At 36.2% G+C, this 17672-nt stretch overlaps 1 protein-coding gene across 6 annotated transcripts in view; it reads right to left on the bottom strand.

Moving 5' to 3' along the window:
• ZNF385D (zinc finger protein 385D) overlaps positions 1-17672 on the bottom strand; it is a 419164-nt gene that overhangs the window by 332561 nt on the left and 68931 nt on the right. For 5 of the 6 annotated variants that reach the window (XM_068207228.1, XM_068207236.1, XM_068207262.1 and 2 more), the window contains one exon: positions 1167-1445. In XM_068207228.1, coding sequence (XP_068063329.1) covers positions 1167-1445 — 279 coding nt within the window. Of the gene's footprint in view, positions 1-1166; positions 1446-14889; positions 14947-17672 lie in introns of all 6 variants that reach the window. The other variant, XM_068207255.1, reaches the window with a different exon arrangement.

The following is a 17672-nucleotide window of genomic DNA, read 5'->3' as shown; positions in this document are numbered from 1 at the left end:
CTGCAGTTCCACCTGCCACTTAAAGACAAATTTAATTGTACTGTTGAATGTTATGGGGGTGTTATTTGTTTTACTGTTGTGTTTTATAGAAATGAACAACATCTCATACACAGAAAAGCAGTCACATCCAACATACTTAGGCCAAATATCAATGTTATTCCCCACTCTTAGAGCAGGAACAAAGCAGAGACTATTAAAATAATAATATGAAGTTCTATTCAAGGATTGCTAGTTTGCATATCCTTCTGCTGGTGGGGCAGGAAGCAACATAAGGCACAAAAATAGTAAGCAACATGTGTGATATGGAGAAAGTCTGAAAGTCCTACGTACAACATATTAAGACAATTATTTGTCTGACATGGTACACAGAAGCAGATAGAAGAATGCAGTACAACCCTATACATGGTACAGCAAAGTTGAGTACTACCAGTTATTAAATGGAGAAAATTGCAGCATGGTAATTTGTTTTTTTCTTGTCAGGGATCATCATTTGCCTCTATTATCTAATCTGCCACAGTACAAAAAGCCACAAATGTGTTTTTCTTTGGGGATCACAATTCACTCTGATGACTGAAGAGTACGTCACCTACTACAAAATGCTTTGCCCAAAGCTGTCAATTAAATTGATTAAAGTGAAAGTTTTGTTCCATCTCTGTTTCACTTCAGCCATGATCTTTAAACAAACTTATGTTAGCTGTGGGTTGAACCCAGAATAAGCAAGTTAAAGTGAAAGGAGTTTGACAATGTATGTCTGTGTAATGTACTTGTTTCAATTTATTTCGCAACCACCTTGCATACATTAAAAGCAAGCATGGCCCTTACAAGGATAACCTTTCTAGTAGACTATGAAATATGGAATATCACTGATTATGCTGAAAGCCATCAAAATGTAAATGAAATGAGAAAGAATCTGAATAAAAATCATGATGTAAACAAAATATAAAATGAAAAGTCTTGCAATAACACAGATGGTATATGTTTAGCTATTTCCCAGATGCCAGGGATGACCTCCCAGCACTCTGAAATCACCAAAAGCCTTTGATTTAACTTCAAAGTATTTGTTGTCTGAATAAAACAAAGTTTATATTCATATATTTCAACACAGTGCACATTGCTACAATTCTCAGATCAAAACATGGCAAAGATCTATATATTAAAATGCTTACCATTATCACTTTTGAGATTACCATTGCTGAGCTGTTTCAACCTCTTCTGATGGGATTTACCGTTGTAGTGGATTTGTGCCTGAGCAGCAGAGTTTAGCTGAATGTTACAGACATTACACAAAGTGAAATTGGTGTGTTTCTTTTCTCTCTCCTTCTTTTCTTCAGTGCCATCAGGTGCTAATTCTTTCTCACCTTCTCGGTCTGGGAGAGATGTGAAATCTGAATTGTATGACTGGTTATCAACTGGTAAATCAGGGGTCCAGGGCTTCTTCATATTTTCTGAGAAGGAAAAAAAAAAAACACATGAGAGAAAATTGATGAGAACACAAAATAATATAGAAAAGACAGCAACATCTGCAAAACACTAAAAGGTAGATAATAATTTTTTGTATTTTATATTTTAACATTGTATTTCCACTCATATATTTTGCTTTTTGTTCAGCTTTTTCAGTTCTTCTATGTAACTTGACTAACTTCATAGCCAAGTGCCCAAAGCTGAGCCCATCAGATGTGGATGTGGCACCTCCTATGATAACTTAGCTAAGAAAGCGTACAAACACTGCAGAAGCTGAGGAAAAAATGTGAGACAAAACAACGCTTCAGTCAATGAAAGAAAAGGGGGAGAAGGTATAATTTACAGAAGAACCTCCTCCCCCTTATATATTAGTTCCATAAGCTTAAATGCACAGACATCACACTTGAGTTTATCAAATATTTAGCAGCCCCAGCCATCCTTTCTCCACTTCCTGTGATTGCTTTCAAGCCCAAGTCTAATAACTTCATAACTTTCTCAGGTAGTTCAAAGACAAATAAACATGTTATTAGTTTCTTATCTTAGGATTATAATTGAAGGATCATTAGCTTAGTTTCAGCTAGTACCAGACAGCAACAACTTCTGAAATGAGAAGATAATTCCATTTGCAGAACTTCAAGTGAAAACAAAGTAACCATGAGCTTCCGTGATTAAAAGTGAGCAGAAATGGCACAGATGAAGTAACGCTCTGAACACTGCAAACCTAATTTACTTGTGAAAGACTTAGCATTTTAATGAGACCTTTATATACCATATAAATCTTGAAAGTGCTTGTTCACCCAGACTTTGTGAATAAATGAAGGTCTAAACAAAGAATCTAATCTGTACTTTGAGTGACAAAATTACTGCAGCCTTAAATATGATGATACTATTTGGCCTCTAATTGACAAATCAATCAACCTAGAGACAAAAAAAGATTATTGCACCTACACAAGAAAATGGATCTTTAATTGTCGGCATCAGCGCTTGGCACCAATCGACGGCGGATGGGAACTGACTGTCACTGTCAGTTTATCATCCTACTGCAAGACTTTCATACCTTCTCTCTGGGAGCTCTCACAGGCAGCTGCTCACAACACTGACTCCTTTTATCTTCCTTCCGTGCAGCCAGCTGACTTCTTCCTGTCCCTAGCATGAACACCTAATCACCTTTCCTGTCCCTTGCAGCACATACTAGCCCTTACTGTCCCTTGCACAACCACCTGACCCTGACTCTTCACAGCAGCACAGCCAACTGATTCCAACTCTCCTCTTGACCAGCTAATCCATTCTTTTATAACACTCATCCTTATTGAATATAGTTGTGACCTATTACAGGCAAGGCTGTTCCTACTCTTTAGTAATTAGCACAGCTGCAAGTCCTCAGGGGCAAGATTGCCTTCAGCACTATCTCTATTATCTTACAATCCATCATCCCACATTTAAAGCCAGATCCAGAAAAGTTTCAGTGTCTAAAACAAGTCTAAGCAAGCCTCCAGATTTAGGGCTGATTACAACAAAATGCTGCAAATCATTCTTCAGATACCTCAAATAACTTAAATTTCATCAGCTTAACTTTTTTGACAGATTTCCCAAGGATTTAAAAACAATTATTGCCCTCAAATCAAATCACAAAGACAAATTTATCTAAAGAAGCAAATCTACCAAGTCTATCAATATTCAAATCAGTTTCAATCTCAGTTTTCAGATTTGCTTGCTACCTAATTAGCATTGTGTTCTTCTATGCTAACTAAACCCCATTTCATTTAAGAAAGTACAGACTCCAGTCTGAGAGGACCTCTGCACTTGCTGTAGATTTAAACCTCACTCAACTAGATCTGCCAGTATTATTTCAGCTTCTGTGTACAGTCAGCTCTTATCTAGGAGTGTAACTGTTGAAAGCAAGAGATGAGAAAGCAGGCTAAACAATTCATTCCAAAACAAAAGACATTGCAAGACTGTAGAAGCTTAGAAAGAAACCTGACATTTTTCAATAACAGACCTACAGCATATTTCTCCTAATGGAAGGAGAAAGTTTCTCCTGAGGAAGAAGAATAAATCTATCAACCTCTCAGCCCTTCTGGAATTTGCTGGAGATACTGTCCACGCCAAAGATTCATCTGTCTAAAATATTTCTAAATTACTAAATTAAATCTTTAATCAAAGCAGCAGAAGTATTTAAATGCTATCACAATAGAACTAGTTTTACCAAATTGGTCTAGATACCAGTAACAGTTCAGTAATTCCGGTTTACATACATGTTGTATATGAATATATATATATATATATAAATAAAAAATCGATTGCATTGAAAGCATTCCCCACTAGAGAGCAGTATGAATTTAAAATTACAAGGACAATATATCTCTAGCCCTATAGTGCTAGCCATATAGGCATAAGATAACTATTGAAAAAACAGATTTTTCAACCAAGATGTACAACTTTGTAAGCAAATATTATCTAGTAAATTAAACATTGTATGCTATGTGTATGCATGTCTCATCCCTTTTGAAACATTTACACACATAAGCTGGCAGCCTAATAAAATGTATTAGCATGTTATTACATCCTTCTAATATTCCAGTCAAAACAGTCTAATCCATGAAAGTCTTCATTTTGGCATATAGAATCTGTCTTGAATTACAATCTCATCCCAGAAAACAAAATTACAAAATGCACACTCAATAACAACACAATAAAATAATAAGGGAAATTCCACCTTGGAAATAAGTGATTTGTACATCTACCATATGTTTTCCTTAGAGAAGCATGTGACATCATTAGAGCTGCAATACGTTTTTGTTTATGTCCAAGTCACTCTGAAATCTGGAGGAAGGGGATAATTTATAGCTGGAGTTTAGGTAACAACTAGGCAAACAGAAATTTCAGAAATATATATTACACTACAGTACATCACTATTTTCTTTACAGATACACAGTGATTTCTGAATATATTATGGCACTGCTAAAGGACTAAAGGCAGATATTACAAACCTTTACACCTTTAAAGTCAAGATTGCATGGCAGTACTTAAAATGATCCATTAAGAAAAAATTGTAAATGTGAAGAAAATTTTTTAAAAAATAGAAATAGTTACTGATTAAAACATTCTGAGTCATTCTTATTCAATATTTCTTAAGGAACAAGTAAATAAAGATAGCAAGTGATGAAGAAGAGGGAGATATATAGTATAATATGCTGACATACTTTTAAAATACAATTTATCACTCCAAATAGTATTTTTAAAGAAACAGGAAAAAAATTAATTTTCTTAAAATCTTGTAAAGATCCACCAGTCTTTAAACCAACACAAATGCAGTCTAACTCATGAAAGCAACAGGCCTTCAGCTCATGCATGCATCATTATATACTTCCATTATCTGGAGTAAAAATGTTTAGGCAGCAATTTTGATTCGCAAGGAAAAGAATGCTTAGTTCATCCCATTGGAAAATTACATGGAATATGGGTAAAAAACCTTAACTTTAAAAGCAATTCTTATTTTTTATCAGTGTCTTATTGGCTTGATAATACGTGGATAAGCTTTAAATGAAAACCCTCTTTGACTGCCATTATATTATAGAGTTCATGTCGACTGTACTGCTTACATTATCTTTTAAAGTCATCAGTTTTGCAGAGAACTATTTTTTCCCCATAAAATAAAGCTAGCTTCTCAATTTTAGGGGCCCTAATGAAGCCTGCAGAGCACTAGAAATGAGTGAACTAGGCAACCAAGATCCCAAAATTTCATGCCAATTTAAATAGCACTCTGGATAAATGCTTACATTTATTTACCCTGGGGCTCTGAACTCAATTTTGGCTCAATGATGCTTACCAGTAAAATGAACTTTGAATGACATTATAGCTTTGTGAAGTAGAAAACTGTCCCATATGGAAAACCAGCACAACTACAATTTGTGGTGTTTGCTGGCTTAGATAACATAGCTACTTCCTGGGGATTTCTCTTCTAAAATGTGCTCGCATCCTTCCCCAAAACAATCCTTACCTTCTTAGCTGCAAGCCACTGGCATACTTTCTATTCAAGAAAATTGAAAGGAAATATTACTCGTTTGTACTACAACTAATTGTTCTGTTTCCAGACCATGTTATCAGCATAAAACTGTATCAATCACTGTGACTTTGGCTCTGTGTACATAATACTCAAACATATTGGGTACATTCAAGAGGCCAACAGAGTACATGAATCCGAGAGACCACTGTGGACCTAAGCCTGTCGATTTAATGCAGACCTCCTGCCACTGATGAATGACCCAATTCAGCCTGGAGAAGAGAACGCTTCAGGGTGACCTTAAAGAAATCTTCTAGCACCCGAAGGGGCTTACAAGAAGTTCTGAAGAGGGACTTTTCGCAAAGGCCTGTAGTGATAGGACAAGGGGGAATGGCTTCAAGGTGAAGGAGGATGTGCTTAGATAGGTATTAGGGGAAAAAATACCTCATTATAAGTGTGGTGAGGCACCGGAACAGGTTATGAAGAGAAGTGGACTCCCCATCCCTGGACAGGTTCAAGTCCAAGTTGGATACAGCTTTGTATAATTTGGCCTAGGAAGGTTGCCTTCCTATGGCAGGATATTTGGAACTAGGTGATATTTAAGGTCCCTTCCATCCCAAACCATCCTATGATTCTATACATCTTAAAGCATATCTACTTGTCTACTTCCCAACAGATTGCTACAATAAATACATTCCTATAATAGCTGAGGGATAGAAAAGATGGACAGGACATTAAGGACAAAGCCCACTAACTACAACATTCATGGATTTCTAGTATTTCTTTTCAAAATTGTGAAAGACATTTAAGCAGCAATCATCAAATATACAGATGTTTGCATTTCAGTTACTCATTCCCAGATTCTACTCTATTCCTAGACAGTTTAAATTTCACTAAGAAGGCCTATACACTATGAAGCAGACTAAAGCATAGACTCAGGTGTTTTGTTGTCAGAAAAACATAGTCCTCTCCATTTGCAGATGTCTATGCTGTAGATCTCAAGTTACATGGGATGAATGTTGCTCTACCTGTGAAAATGTCTCTCCAAACATCAAAAGGACAGAATTGTAGCAGGTAATAATAATAATAATAATCATAATAAAAATTTTCTGAGGTATCAACAGATAATAACAAATATTGAGAGAAACCAGCTGCTTTCCAGAAACTGTTGCTAATGCAATGTTCAAAAAAGAAAAGAAAAAGAAAAAAAAGAGAAAAAAAGAGAGATTGATCACTTATCAATGTCTTCACCTTGTCAGTTTTCACAAATTTGAGGGATGTTACTGTCATGCTACACCCTCTAGTAATAACTGGAATCTTATCTTTTCAAACTTCATCAATTTGTTGCTATATCTTTCAGGTGATAGGACATCACCAGTTGACGCTGCACAGTGACTTTTGCATCAGGCTTTTAAGAATCTTCTTCACACTGTGAGTGAAACTATGTGCCAGGACCCTTCCCAAAACTGGTATCTCTGTGCTGAAGTTTTCCTATTTATGTTATGCTCCTTGAAGCTCCCTACTGCATTGGATACTTGTGATGCCTTTACCAAAAAGCCCATGAGTGCTAACTTGCCTTTGCAACCTTTAATTGAGCTCACTGAATAAAATGCTAACGCTAGAAATGTATTCCTGGTAGAAGCCTAAAATCATCATACTGCCATCTATTTTAAACATGGATGGTGGGGGCAGGGTAGCCTGGGGGAAGGATCAGGAATACAGAAATAAAATATCCTTGGCTTCTTCCACCCCCAATTACCACTGGATGATCCCAACACTGCAGCTTTCCTGTTTTGGTCGTGGCTGCACCTGCTCCTGGTTTAGATTCCAGAGCGATTTAGGTCATGAACAGCCCATTCTGCACATTCACGGCTGCGGCAGAACAAACTCACAACAAAAAGGACTAAGCAGCAAAGTGGTGAAAGGTCACTCACACTGAAAGCACTGCATCTGTGGAACACAGATCCCTCCCAAATGACCTCAAGTAACCTTCAGGATATGCTGCAGGACTCATCTGTTTTCTCTGGGTGGATGGATGGATGAATGAATGTCATTTCAGTGGAAGAGCTATTGTGGAATGGGAATCTACTGGGTTCTGAAATGCTTTTTAGAAACCAATCGATTTTTCAGGACCTCCTTCTTTCTGAGCCTTTATGATTACATTTAAATACTAAATAGCACATAATACAATAAAATTTGATGTGAAAATCTGGAAAATATATGCATTAAGTAATTTTACACTGTGGGAAGGCTTTTCTACTATGAGTTTTAGTAGCAAAAATAATCACTTGCTTCTAAAAATCGAGGAAGAGTTTGTCAGGTCATACATCCAAAAGCTACATTAATAGTGATAAAACTGTGGATAAAACTCAGCGTCTCTTCTTGCTGTGTGCCTAATACAGCTCAGATCAAATCACATTTGAAGTCTATATTTACCAAATTTTCTCTTTAAAAATTCCACACAAAACAGAGTAAAAGAGGCATCTTAGCAGGGGGGGCAAGAAAAGTCAGAGAGAAACATCTTATTTTCTTGTTTATTGTTTCTCTGTATCCTACAAGCTCCAGCCAGTCTGATCTCTGCTGTTAGCTGCTACACCACTTCAATCATCCATGGGAATAATAAGAAGATCATAATCATCATCATCTCAGGTGTTTTTGTGAAGTCTAAGAGGAAAATAATCTCTAAAGCAAAAACTGCACCAAGCAAAAGAAATAAAGGCAGGTTTTCCACATGTGTTTATTGCTGAGGGGGAATGAGTTAAAATGAGATTGACGTTATTTGAGGTTAGAGTGCTTTATAAATGTATGTCTCTGTCTGAGGACTCCTCTCAAGAAATGCATCTCTGCAAACTGACCCCTATAAGAATAGATACTTATTCATTTGAAATAGGCTCATTGTATATTTGTATACCTTAAGCAATAGTACAGTGAAATAGGCTCATTGTATATTTGTATACCTTAAGCAATAGTACAGCAAATAAAAGCTTGGGCTTTTGTTATGCTTTGCCAGGAGAGCACTTAAATCTTTCAGGAAAGGCTGCATTTCAATACTGCAGCAAATGAACAAACCCCAGCCTATCTCCCACCACAGCCACATGCACAAAGAGATCCTAAAGGAACTTACAGATGGACTAAACAGAAAAAGTTCGTAGTTTCTTGGTTCAGCAGTTCCCTCATGCCAGAAGCAACTAACAGACATCTCATAGTCTCAAAATATACTGCAGTCAGTTTTTTAATTGAGTTCTATAAAAAGAGCTAAGCACTAATCAACACCATATGTTATTCAATTAGCTAGTAATACATATCTATTTCTCAAGCCTGTGCTAACATAATGGAGCACTTTGGGTGGTTTGGAACTATTTAAAGGCCAAGTAATTAATTTGCAAACATCAGCTTCTAAAATCTGAGAAGCACTACTGTGATGATTTATAAGCCACAAAAACTCCCTCATTTGCTCCCTCATAGAAATTCAATCTGTTTTCAGAAACAGTCCTTGTGAAAACAAAGATTTCTGCATAAAATAGGGCCAGAAAAAGACACGGGTTTAGCTATGTGTGTGTCACCCAGGTCCAGAGGGATGCTCCTCCTATGCAGGTAAAGTGAGCAGCTTGTGTTTCCTCACTTCCCTCTCCACCAGCAGTATATCATGGTATAGACCTTGTACCTGAGGCAGTAATTAACATAACAAATGGTAGAGCTAGCAAAGCTGTGCAGGCTCTGCATACCAAGAAAATCTGTTGCTGTCAAGCAACCTGAAGTGCATTATTTTATTCCATATTCTTGATTTTCACATACAAAATTGTGCTCACAGACTCAAAACTCAAAACTCCTGTCAATGGCAGTCAGAGTTGCCCAAGCTCAAAAAAAAAAAAGTGACAGAAACATCCAACTGCAATTCTGGCTGCATCTGCTGGACAAAACCTTGGGTTTAGCAATATTTCTGAGAAGGTAAGCTGTCAAAACAGGTTTTCAAGGGAAGCAAACGGAAAAAACAGAATAGGGAATTATAATCATAGAATCTTTTAGGTTGATACAGATTTTTAAGATCTTCAAGTCCAGCTGGTAGCCCAGCACTGCCAAGTCCACCACTAAACCATGTTCCCAAGAGCCACATCCACATGTCTGTTAAATACTCTCAGGAATGGCAATTCTCTCAGATTCCTAGGCAGCACGTATAACTGCTTGATAACCCTTTTGTTGAAGAAATTTTTCCAAATATCCAGTCTAAAACCCTGCTAACACTACTTGAGGACATCTCCTATCACTTGTTACCAGGGAGAAGAGACCAATCCCCATCTGTCCATACTCTCCGCTCAGGTATCTGCAGAGAATGATACGGTCCTGAGTCTCCTTTTCTCTAGACTAAAAAAATCCCAGCTGCCTCAGCTGCTCCTCATCAGATTTGTGCTCCAGACACTTCATCAGCTTTATTGACATTCTCTGGAGACATTCCAGCAGCTCAATGTCTTTCTTGCAGTGAGGGCCCCAAAACTGATCCCAGGATTTGAGGTGTAGCCTCACCAGTGCTGAGCACAGGGGGACAATCACTGCCCTGGTCCTGCTGGCTACACTATTGCTGATAGAAGAATATTACTTTTGATTTCATAGATAAAAATCACTTTTTACAGACTCTCTGGATAGACTCCCATATGTGAAATCAGCCTACAACCTGTCATTCAGATATCCTGTAAGTGCCATTTTCCACCTCAAATATCTTTAGTTTTCCCAGTACCTAAATATTCAGTCAAAACTTTATCTCAGCAGAAAGCAAGAGCACGAACAGCTGTTTGGGCATAACAAGCAACTCATTTTTGCAGACTAGAAAGTTCCATTTTTAACACTCCAATACAATCACTACCACTGTATGCAAGTAGGCAATTTTTAAAATTAAGTTTCAGTTAGTGTTTGTGACAAGTTTGCTGATAGGTTATCTCTTTGGATACACAGGCACCTTTTTTTTTTTTCTTTTGTGATTAAGTATTTCAGAAATAAGTATTTTGGCAATATGCTGATGAAAATGCATCTACAAAATGAAACAGGAGAGATTTAAAAAGTCAAGCCACATGATTAAGCTCTGTGGGAATTCTGTTTAAAAAATAAACAACCACCACTTTCCACAAAGAAACCCAAACATTGCAGAATAAAGAATAATAATTTTTAGAAAGGCAGCTCAGCCCTTAAAATCTTTGTTATGCATAAAAAAAATACAGCCATTAGACAAAATAAAATAAAATAATATGGCAATAAGTGTAGTAACAGTGAGGAAGAGGAAATTAAAGGCTACAAGCAAGAGATAACTAAAAATAAGATTTTTTTTTTGTTCTCAGTTCAAAAGAAATGCCAGAAATATGTGGGGTTTTCCTTTTTTTACCTAAGAAATTTTAGAAATTATTATTTGTTGTATTTCAAAGATAATTTCCAAATATTATCTGAGTTTTATGGTTTGAATTTTCAAACCTTCTAAGGTCCTAGTAAATAGCAATAATTACCATATATAAAAAACATCCAAAAGACAATTTTCCTCTCAATTTTGTTTTACAGAATTACTGTGTGGATATTTTTAAACAAAAGACCTTGAAAACACAGGAACCATAGAAGACCAAAAAAGAGCAATTTTAGTGCTTCAATCATTTTCCCTTTGGAAGATATTTCTAAATAAAACAAAAAATTCTACTTTTGCCTTTCTCTAAATGCATTTCTAAAAACACCTCTGTTAAAAAAAAAAAAAAAAAAAAACCTTGAGGAAAAGGTCTTATGTTTGAATATTATCATTTATACTTTCAGAACAGGAATCATTTTTTCAGATTATCTGCTCATTATAAAACATTCAGATAGCTCTGGCAACATTTACAACTATAGGGATTTTTTTTTTTTAATTATGTTATTGCTTCATTACACCCACTGGGCCATTTAGTGTTGAATTTAATGGAGACCAGATCATTTTCCAAGAAATGCAAACACATCAAGGTGAAAGTCTGTTGTGTTTGGAAAGGTTAGCAGATGTTACTGCAAGTGCTTGTGAAAGTTATTGTTGTTTATCTTATTCTTGAACCTTTGGATTGCATTTTCTTTAAATACTGCATTCACGATAATAAGAACATCATTTCTGCTAGTTTACAGCATGTGGTTTTTTGGGTAGCTGTTACAATTTTAGCTGAGAAGTCTAAACATATTGTGCGGAACATAAAAAGCATATTCCCCATCATGGCCTGACAGACAATGCCTTTGCTATTGTTTCCACGGCTGATATAATGTATCTGCATGTCAACTATGCATTTATCTGAATCTCTTCATCAATACTAGGGATCTAAAAATAATGTCTAGCAAATCAGACTATCTTGGACATGTATTTGTAAAAAAATCTGAAAGACAAATTGTGGGACCTGGACCTATTTATGTTTCCTTCGGATGACATAGTGTCCCAGAGCAGCAGCTAAAATCTTTTGTTACAGTCACACAAGGCCAATGTAGAGCTTTGCTTTTGCCACTGGGGAATAATTTTAACACAAGGACTATCTGTCTGTGTCACATTTCTAATAACCTTTTCATCACAGTACCCAGATGTAATCCATTTATAGAAACGCTTATGCAGCAAAAATAAAAATGTGCAAAAGGAATCTAATTACTGAATACAGAAAGTGGAATGCTTTATTTTTTATTTGGGATAAATTCAGGTGATTCACTATTAGTGAATGTAAATATATTTTCAAGGCGTGATTGCTATAATCCCACAGGGTGAGTGTATGTGCCAGTGTACGTTCAGGAAAATGCATCATAAAATATCAGGACCTAAAAGGATGTCCTGGACAATAAGATATTTATTGCACTAGCTTTTTCCTTGCTTTACTTTCCCATGAGTGTAATTCACTCCTCTGTTGAATTGTGTGGAAAATGAAGGCAGGGCATATTAGGGAGAATTTGCTTATATTTTTTATAAGGCACAATAATGAAAATAACTTTTAAGCTAAGTATAAGAGGAGGGTTTGAAATTATTTCTGTAAGTGTTTATTGATGCAAGATCTCTGAAATACATTACCTATTTGGAATTTGGACGTATACAGTTCCACAATAAATGTATGGAAATGCAGGAAAACATGGACAAACTAGAGAACGTAAGCCCATTACCTCCTCTCCAAAGCAGGAATTGCTGCTTCACTTTGCTTCTAAAAGTCAGCCCCTGTTTGAAATGACTGATTGCACAGCATAGTCCACAAGTATCTTCCAAAACTTAAAGCCTATCAGAGAGGCCCAGGAGTTCACTCAACACGTTCATCAATGACAGTGCCTTACTAATGTTAAAATACCAAAAAAGCTTCTAAAATAGGAAAGTTTTTTTCCCAGTTTTGCAGAAATCTGTATATTTTTATACATCTTTTTCATGCAAAGTTGTAGTGGAACACCACCTTCAGGATTCCACCACCATGTTATTTTTTTCTTGGGTTTTATACAGCATGCACTGCTAATAATTAAAAATCAATGGTTCTTTCTGAAACATCCTCCCATGATTGGATGTATTTCTGAAAAAGAATCATGGAAAGTGTGGGAACAACACCACACACACACACATACAGAGAAGGTAAAATAGCTGATGAGTTCCAGCTTTCCCTGGGAGACCTTCCCAGCAGCACTTCTCTGCAGCAAGTGCTCACAGCGCAGACCCTGAGCCGTTGCTTTTCGGAAGCCTGAGCACTTTGCTCAGCCACTGTGATCTGCAAAAAACGACTACTGCTGAGTGTATAAAATCTTTCTAGCTCTGCTGGCCATCTGCAACGTCTCGCAACACGTCAGGTAGGCTGAAAATGCTGAAAAGCCCTGAGAAGTCATGCATGGTAGAATTCAAAGCCCTGGAAGATCTATGAAGTTTCTTCCTTTAGGCATGCTGATTCAGATGAAGCAGCTTATAAACTTTATTATACATAGAACAAGTTTATAAAAATCCCTGGGATTTACTCAACTCATTTTTTAAGAATGATGACTCAACTTTGCATTAAAACGTTCATTAGTAGTAAAAGTCATTTAGGAATATTGATAAAATATATGTGAAATTTTCAAGATTAACTCATTTTGAAAAATAATTTTATGGCAAAAGGTTAGAATACTTGACAAAATATTAAACTGCCTGATATTTCAAGGTTTTTTCCTCAGAATTACCTTCTCCAATTCACCTCGTAATCTAAAACACTGCAGGTCACTAGACATGTAAATAACTTTGATCAAAATGAACTTTTTAGATAAATTAGAGAAAAGTTAAATACAATGGTAGTAGTGACCTTTAGCTATTGACAGAGTTTTACAACACAGTGCTCTTCCCACTAAAAACCCAGACACATATCTGGATCCATTTTCCTCAAATTCCAAGATGTGTGTATATATATATATATATATATATATATATATATATATATATATATATATATATATATATATATATAAAAATATATACTACACAGATGAAAGTCAGGTTGACAGCCACTGAAGTCAGTGGCATCACAGTGGCATAAAAACAGTGCAAGAAAAGCAGAATCAGATCCTCTTTTTCCTTTTAACTAAAGGAAATTCATAGTAATTTCAGCATCTCAGCATTCACCATAATTTCTGCTGTTCTTGCTATGTATTATAGAAATTGTCACTTTTTAAATTTGTGGTATCTTTTACAGCTTGGGTTAAAGAACACTTAAAGCACTTTCAGTGTTTTATATACCTGTACTCTAGAATAATAGAAATGAGATTCCTTTATTAATTTAGGCCCAGACTATTCACACTAGCAGTCTCAGTGAATTTTAATGGGATTACCTGCATGAGTAAGAATTTCTATGACAAAAATCAGAAAAGGGAAACCTTTAATGATCAAAAAGTACAAAGATTACAATAGCTAATACTTCATTGTTGAGTGCATGACTCACAAAGCTACAATTCATTAAACTAATAGTCAATATATATATGTAACCAATCAGAGAAGCTCTATAAGGTAATAACATCCAAACAATGTCAAATTGCTAATTCAGTCATAAACCTACATATTGTTTCTTCCCTGAGAAGTTTCTCTGACAGAAGAAAAATGATTAAATTATTGGCAACCAAGTTAAAAAAATTAATCTCCCAATACACATTCATTTACTTTTGCTTCATTTTAATGGAAATCCATTTGAAATCCTTGTCACATTTTCATTTTGTTTGCCACAGAGGCACATGAAGAGAGAACACTGCATGTAAGCAAAGCCATCAAGAGCACAGCCTAAAAACAAACAACTGAACAAGCGACCTTCCCCTAAGCCACTGCACGCAAGAGACTACTCCATCCTATCCCTCATTTCCCTAGTTTAGACAAAATCCTCATTATTTTACTTAGCACTATTTAAATTGAGCCAAATAATGCCATTTGTAATCAACTTTAACTGTCAGGAAGAAAATGGGAATGGCTTACCTTGCAGTATAGCAGTGTTATCCATTTCAGCATGCCTTGCTCCTACAGCAAACACATCTGGAACCAACACACACTCACTGTCATCATCTGCTTTTCACAAATCACTCACTTATTGATCACTACACTTATCACTCTTCATTGATTGAACATCATTCCACATTATCGATTTTTTGCTGCTTCAGCAAATTCTGAAAATTTCATCACAAGGAGAATTGAAACACAAACCAAAGCAGTGATCATCTATACTGGATGCTTCTTATATCAAGCATTTCTGCTGGGGTCTTCATTTATTTAATCAATAATCAAACCGTTTTTCAAATTTCCTTGCACAAACTTAAACATTAATGATAAAGACGAGCAACAGCTTCTGAGCCCTACAGCACAAGCAACACTAAGTCACTACATTTCAAATTTTGTTCTGTACTAAAGTGTCAGGCTCATGACTGCCAGATGTAGGTGTGCAAATGCCAGGCACATGATTGGTATGTGAATGACGTGCCAGGCACGTGCCTGCCACGTGCTGGACACCTGAATGCCATGCGATGGCCACATGGTGCATGCTTGATTACAGGCAAGTATAACAGCCAGTACCACAATCACCTACTAACAGGCGTTATGGTAGGAAACAAAGCAGTTACCACTCTTCCTGCTGTCAACACTTAAATCATGAAGACAGACACTAGAAGGTGGATGGATCTCCTCTGAGGGCAAGCTGACTAGAAGCACAAGTTTCCACGTGGCAAAATATGAAATGAAAAAGGGTAGCCAACACCCAAAAGATGAGTAAGTTTCACAGTGGCACAATATTTTCTCACAGCTGTGAAGATAGCACAGGATTTTCTTCTCCTGAGACAGCATTTTTACACAGTGGGATTAGCTGACAAATGATGCCCCAAGAGCCTTTTATTCTGCCTGCAACAGCCTTCTGCTCACCACAGAGATAAAAACCAGCAACCTTGACAAAATGTACAATCATTCATGGCAAATTCTGGCATAAAGCAACATAGAAAAACCAAGCTATTCCAAACCTGAGCTTTCCTTTCATGCTGACTTTGCAGAGTTCATCCTTCAGAACTTTTGGGCTCCACTAATTTGCAGGAGCAATGAAAGAAGCAGACAACCTGAAGAAAGCCATTTGCTAACATTACCTACCTCCATAAACAGTCACATTTCTGAGCATGTAGGCAAGAGCTTTCTGTTTTCACAATATAGAACAAGAACTCACTCTACTAATAGTTCATTAGTGAAGAAAAAGAAAAAACAATTTAAAGAGGGAAGATATAATAGAGAGAGATAGATAAGTATATAAATATTTGTAATGAAACTAAAGGAAATCCACTTGGATATCGTAGATGTTAGCTTGGCAAGGGCTCTGGTGTCCATTTTAATAACAGTAACTGAGTACATTGTGGGACATTGAGAACTTTAAACCACAGTGCAGGATTATGCCAAGGAACAAACAGAAAGGACAGCATCATAAGACTGACCTTCAGAAAACTCATGAAGTCAAAACTCGTATTTTTCTGATAGTCTTGTGGTCTGTCTCCTTGCAGATCCTCATTTTGATTCTGATTTCTTCTCTCTAAGTAGCTCTGCATTAATATTGACCACAACATGCAGTCCATATTTTTAACAAAAGTAATGCCCTTAGCTATGCAACACACTAAACATCATTAGTTTCTCATATTTATTTTCACTCTCACTTTCACATTTGTTCCTCACTCTATTTTGACATCATTTCTACTAGGATCATTTGTTTGTCCCAACTCAGTGCTGCTAATCACTCACATAAATTTCCCCATAAAGTACTGCAAAGACTTTGTTCCTGGAGAACTTACTTCATGCTTCCTTTCAGTTCCTCTTTTGGAGGTGACTATTTACATCAAGCTGCAGAGCAGTCCTGTTCCATCATGCTTCCAATTACTTCAACAGCCCCAGCTGCTTCCATACTGTGAGATACAATCCCCCTTCTTCAAGCACATTCATTACAAAGAACTTTTCACCACAGAATCTCTTCATCATAGTGGTTCCTTCTTTAAAGATGAACAGTCTTATTAAGACATATTCATATCCTTAAATTTTGTATCAGCACCAGAGGCACAAAAGAAGCAGCAGCAAAAGAATATTCAGCTAAAATTGCATTACTATGAAGCCTAAAGGTCTTTAATTGCCATTGCAAAAGGTATTATTTTCCTAAAATACACTGAAGGAAACATGTATCATAAAAAAAAAAGAAAATGGGTTGGAAAGACTGCCTACAGAGACACAAAACAAACCAATTTTTTCTGAACTTACAAATATTGCAGAAATATTTTAAATTAAATTAAATATTAGATTATAAGAGCAAGATGTAGAAAACATCTACATTTTAGCATTGGAAATATCAGTGAATTTGGGAAAATTAGAAACACACATTATTATATTTTCTTTATTACCTGCAGGAGCTGGAAAAAAATACCTTACAGAAAAACACTCATTGCTGACAGCAGCAACCTTGTTGCAAGCCTTTTACTGTATCTGTAAATCCTGTACAATTCCTGTCTGCATCAGGACAAAAAAAACATTATTCAGTCATGCAGTTGCCAAGTGAAACTTGAATTCATGCTTTCGGGTCTCCAAACTTAGCACGGATTCTAACACTAACGGATAATTTCTCTTTTGTCTTTTCAGCCTTCCTCTTCTCTGCTTCTTTTCCTTTTCTACACAACTTTATTCTTCAGAGGTTATTGTAGTTCAAAAGAAAATTTAAAAATTAAAACTTTTGTTGTTCGACTATCAGAGGA

Source organism: Anomalospiza imberbis, chromosome 1 (genome assembly GCF_031753505.1).
Source record: "Anomalospiza imberbis isolate Cuckoo-Finch-1a 21T00152 chromosome 1, ASM3175350v1, whole genome shotgun sequence".
Lineage (NCBI taxonomy): Eukaryota > Metazoa > Chordata > Aves > Passeriformes > Viduidae > Anomalospiza > Anomalospiza imberbis.
This window is presented reverse-complemented; position numbering and strand designations above follow the sequence as displayed.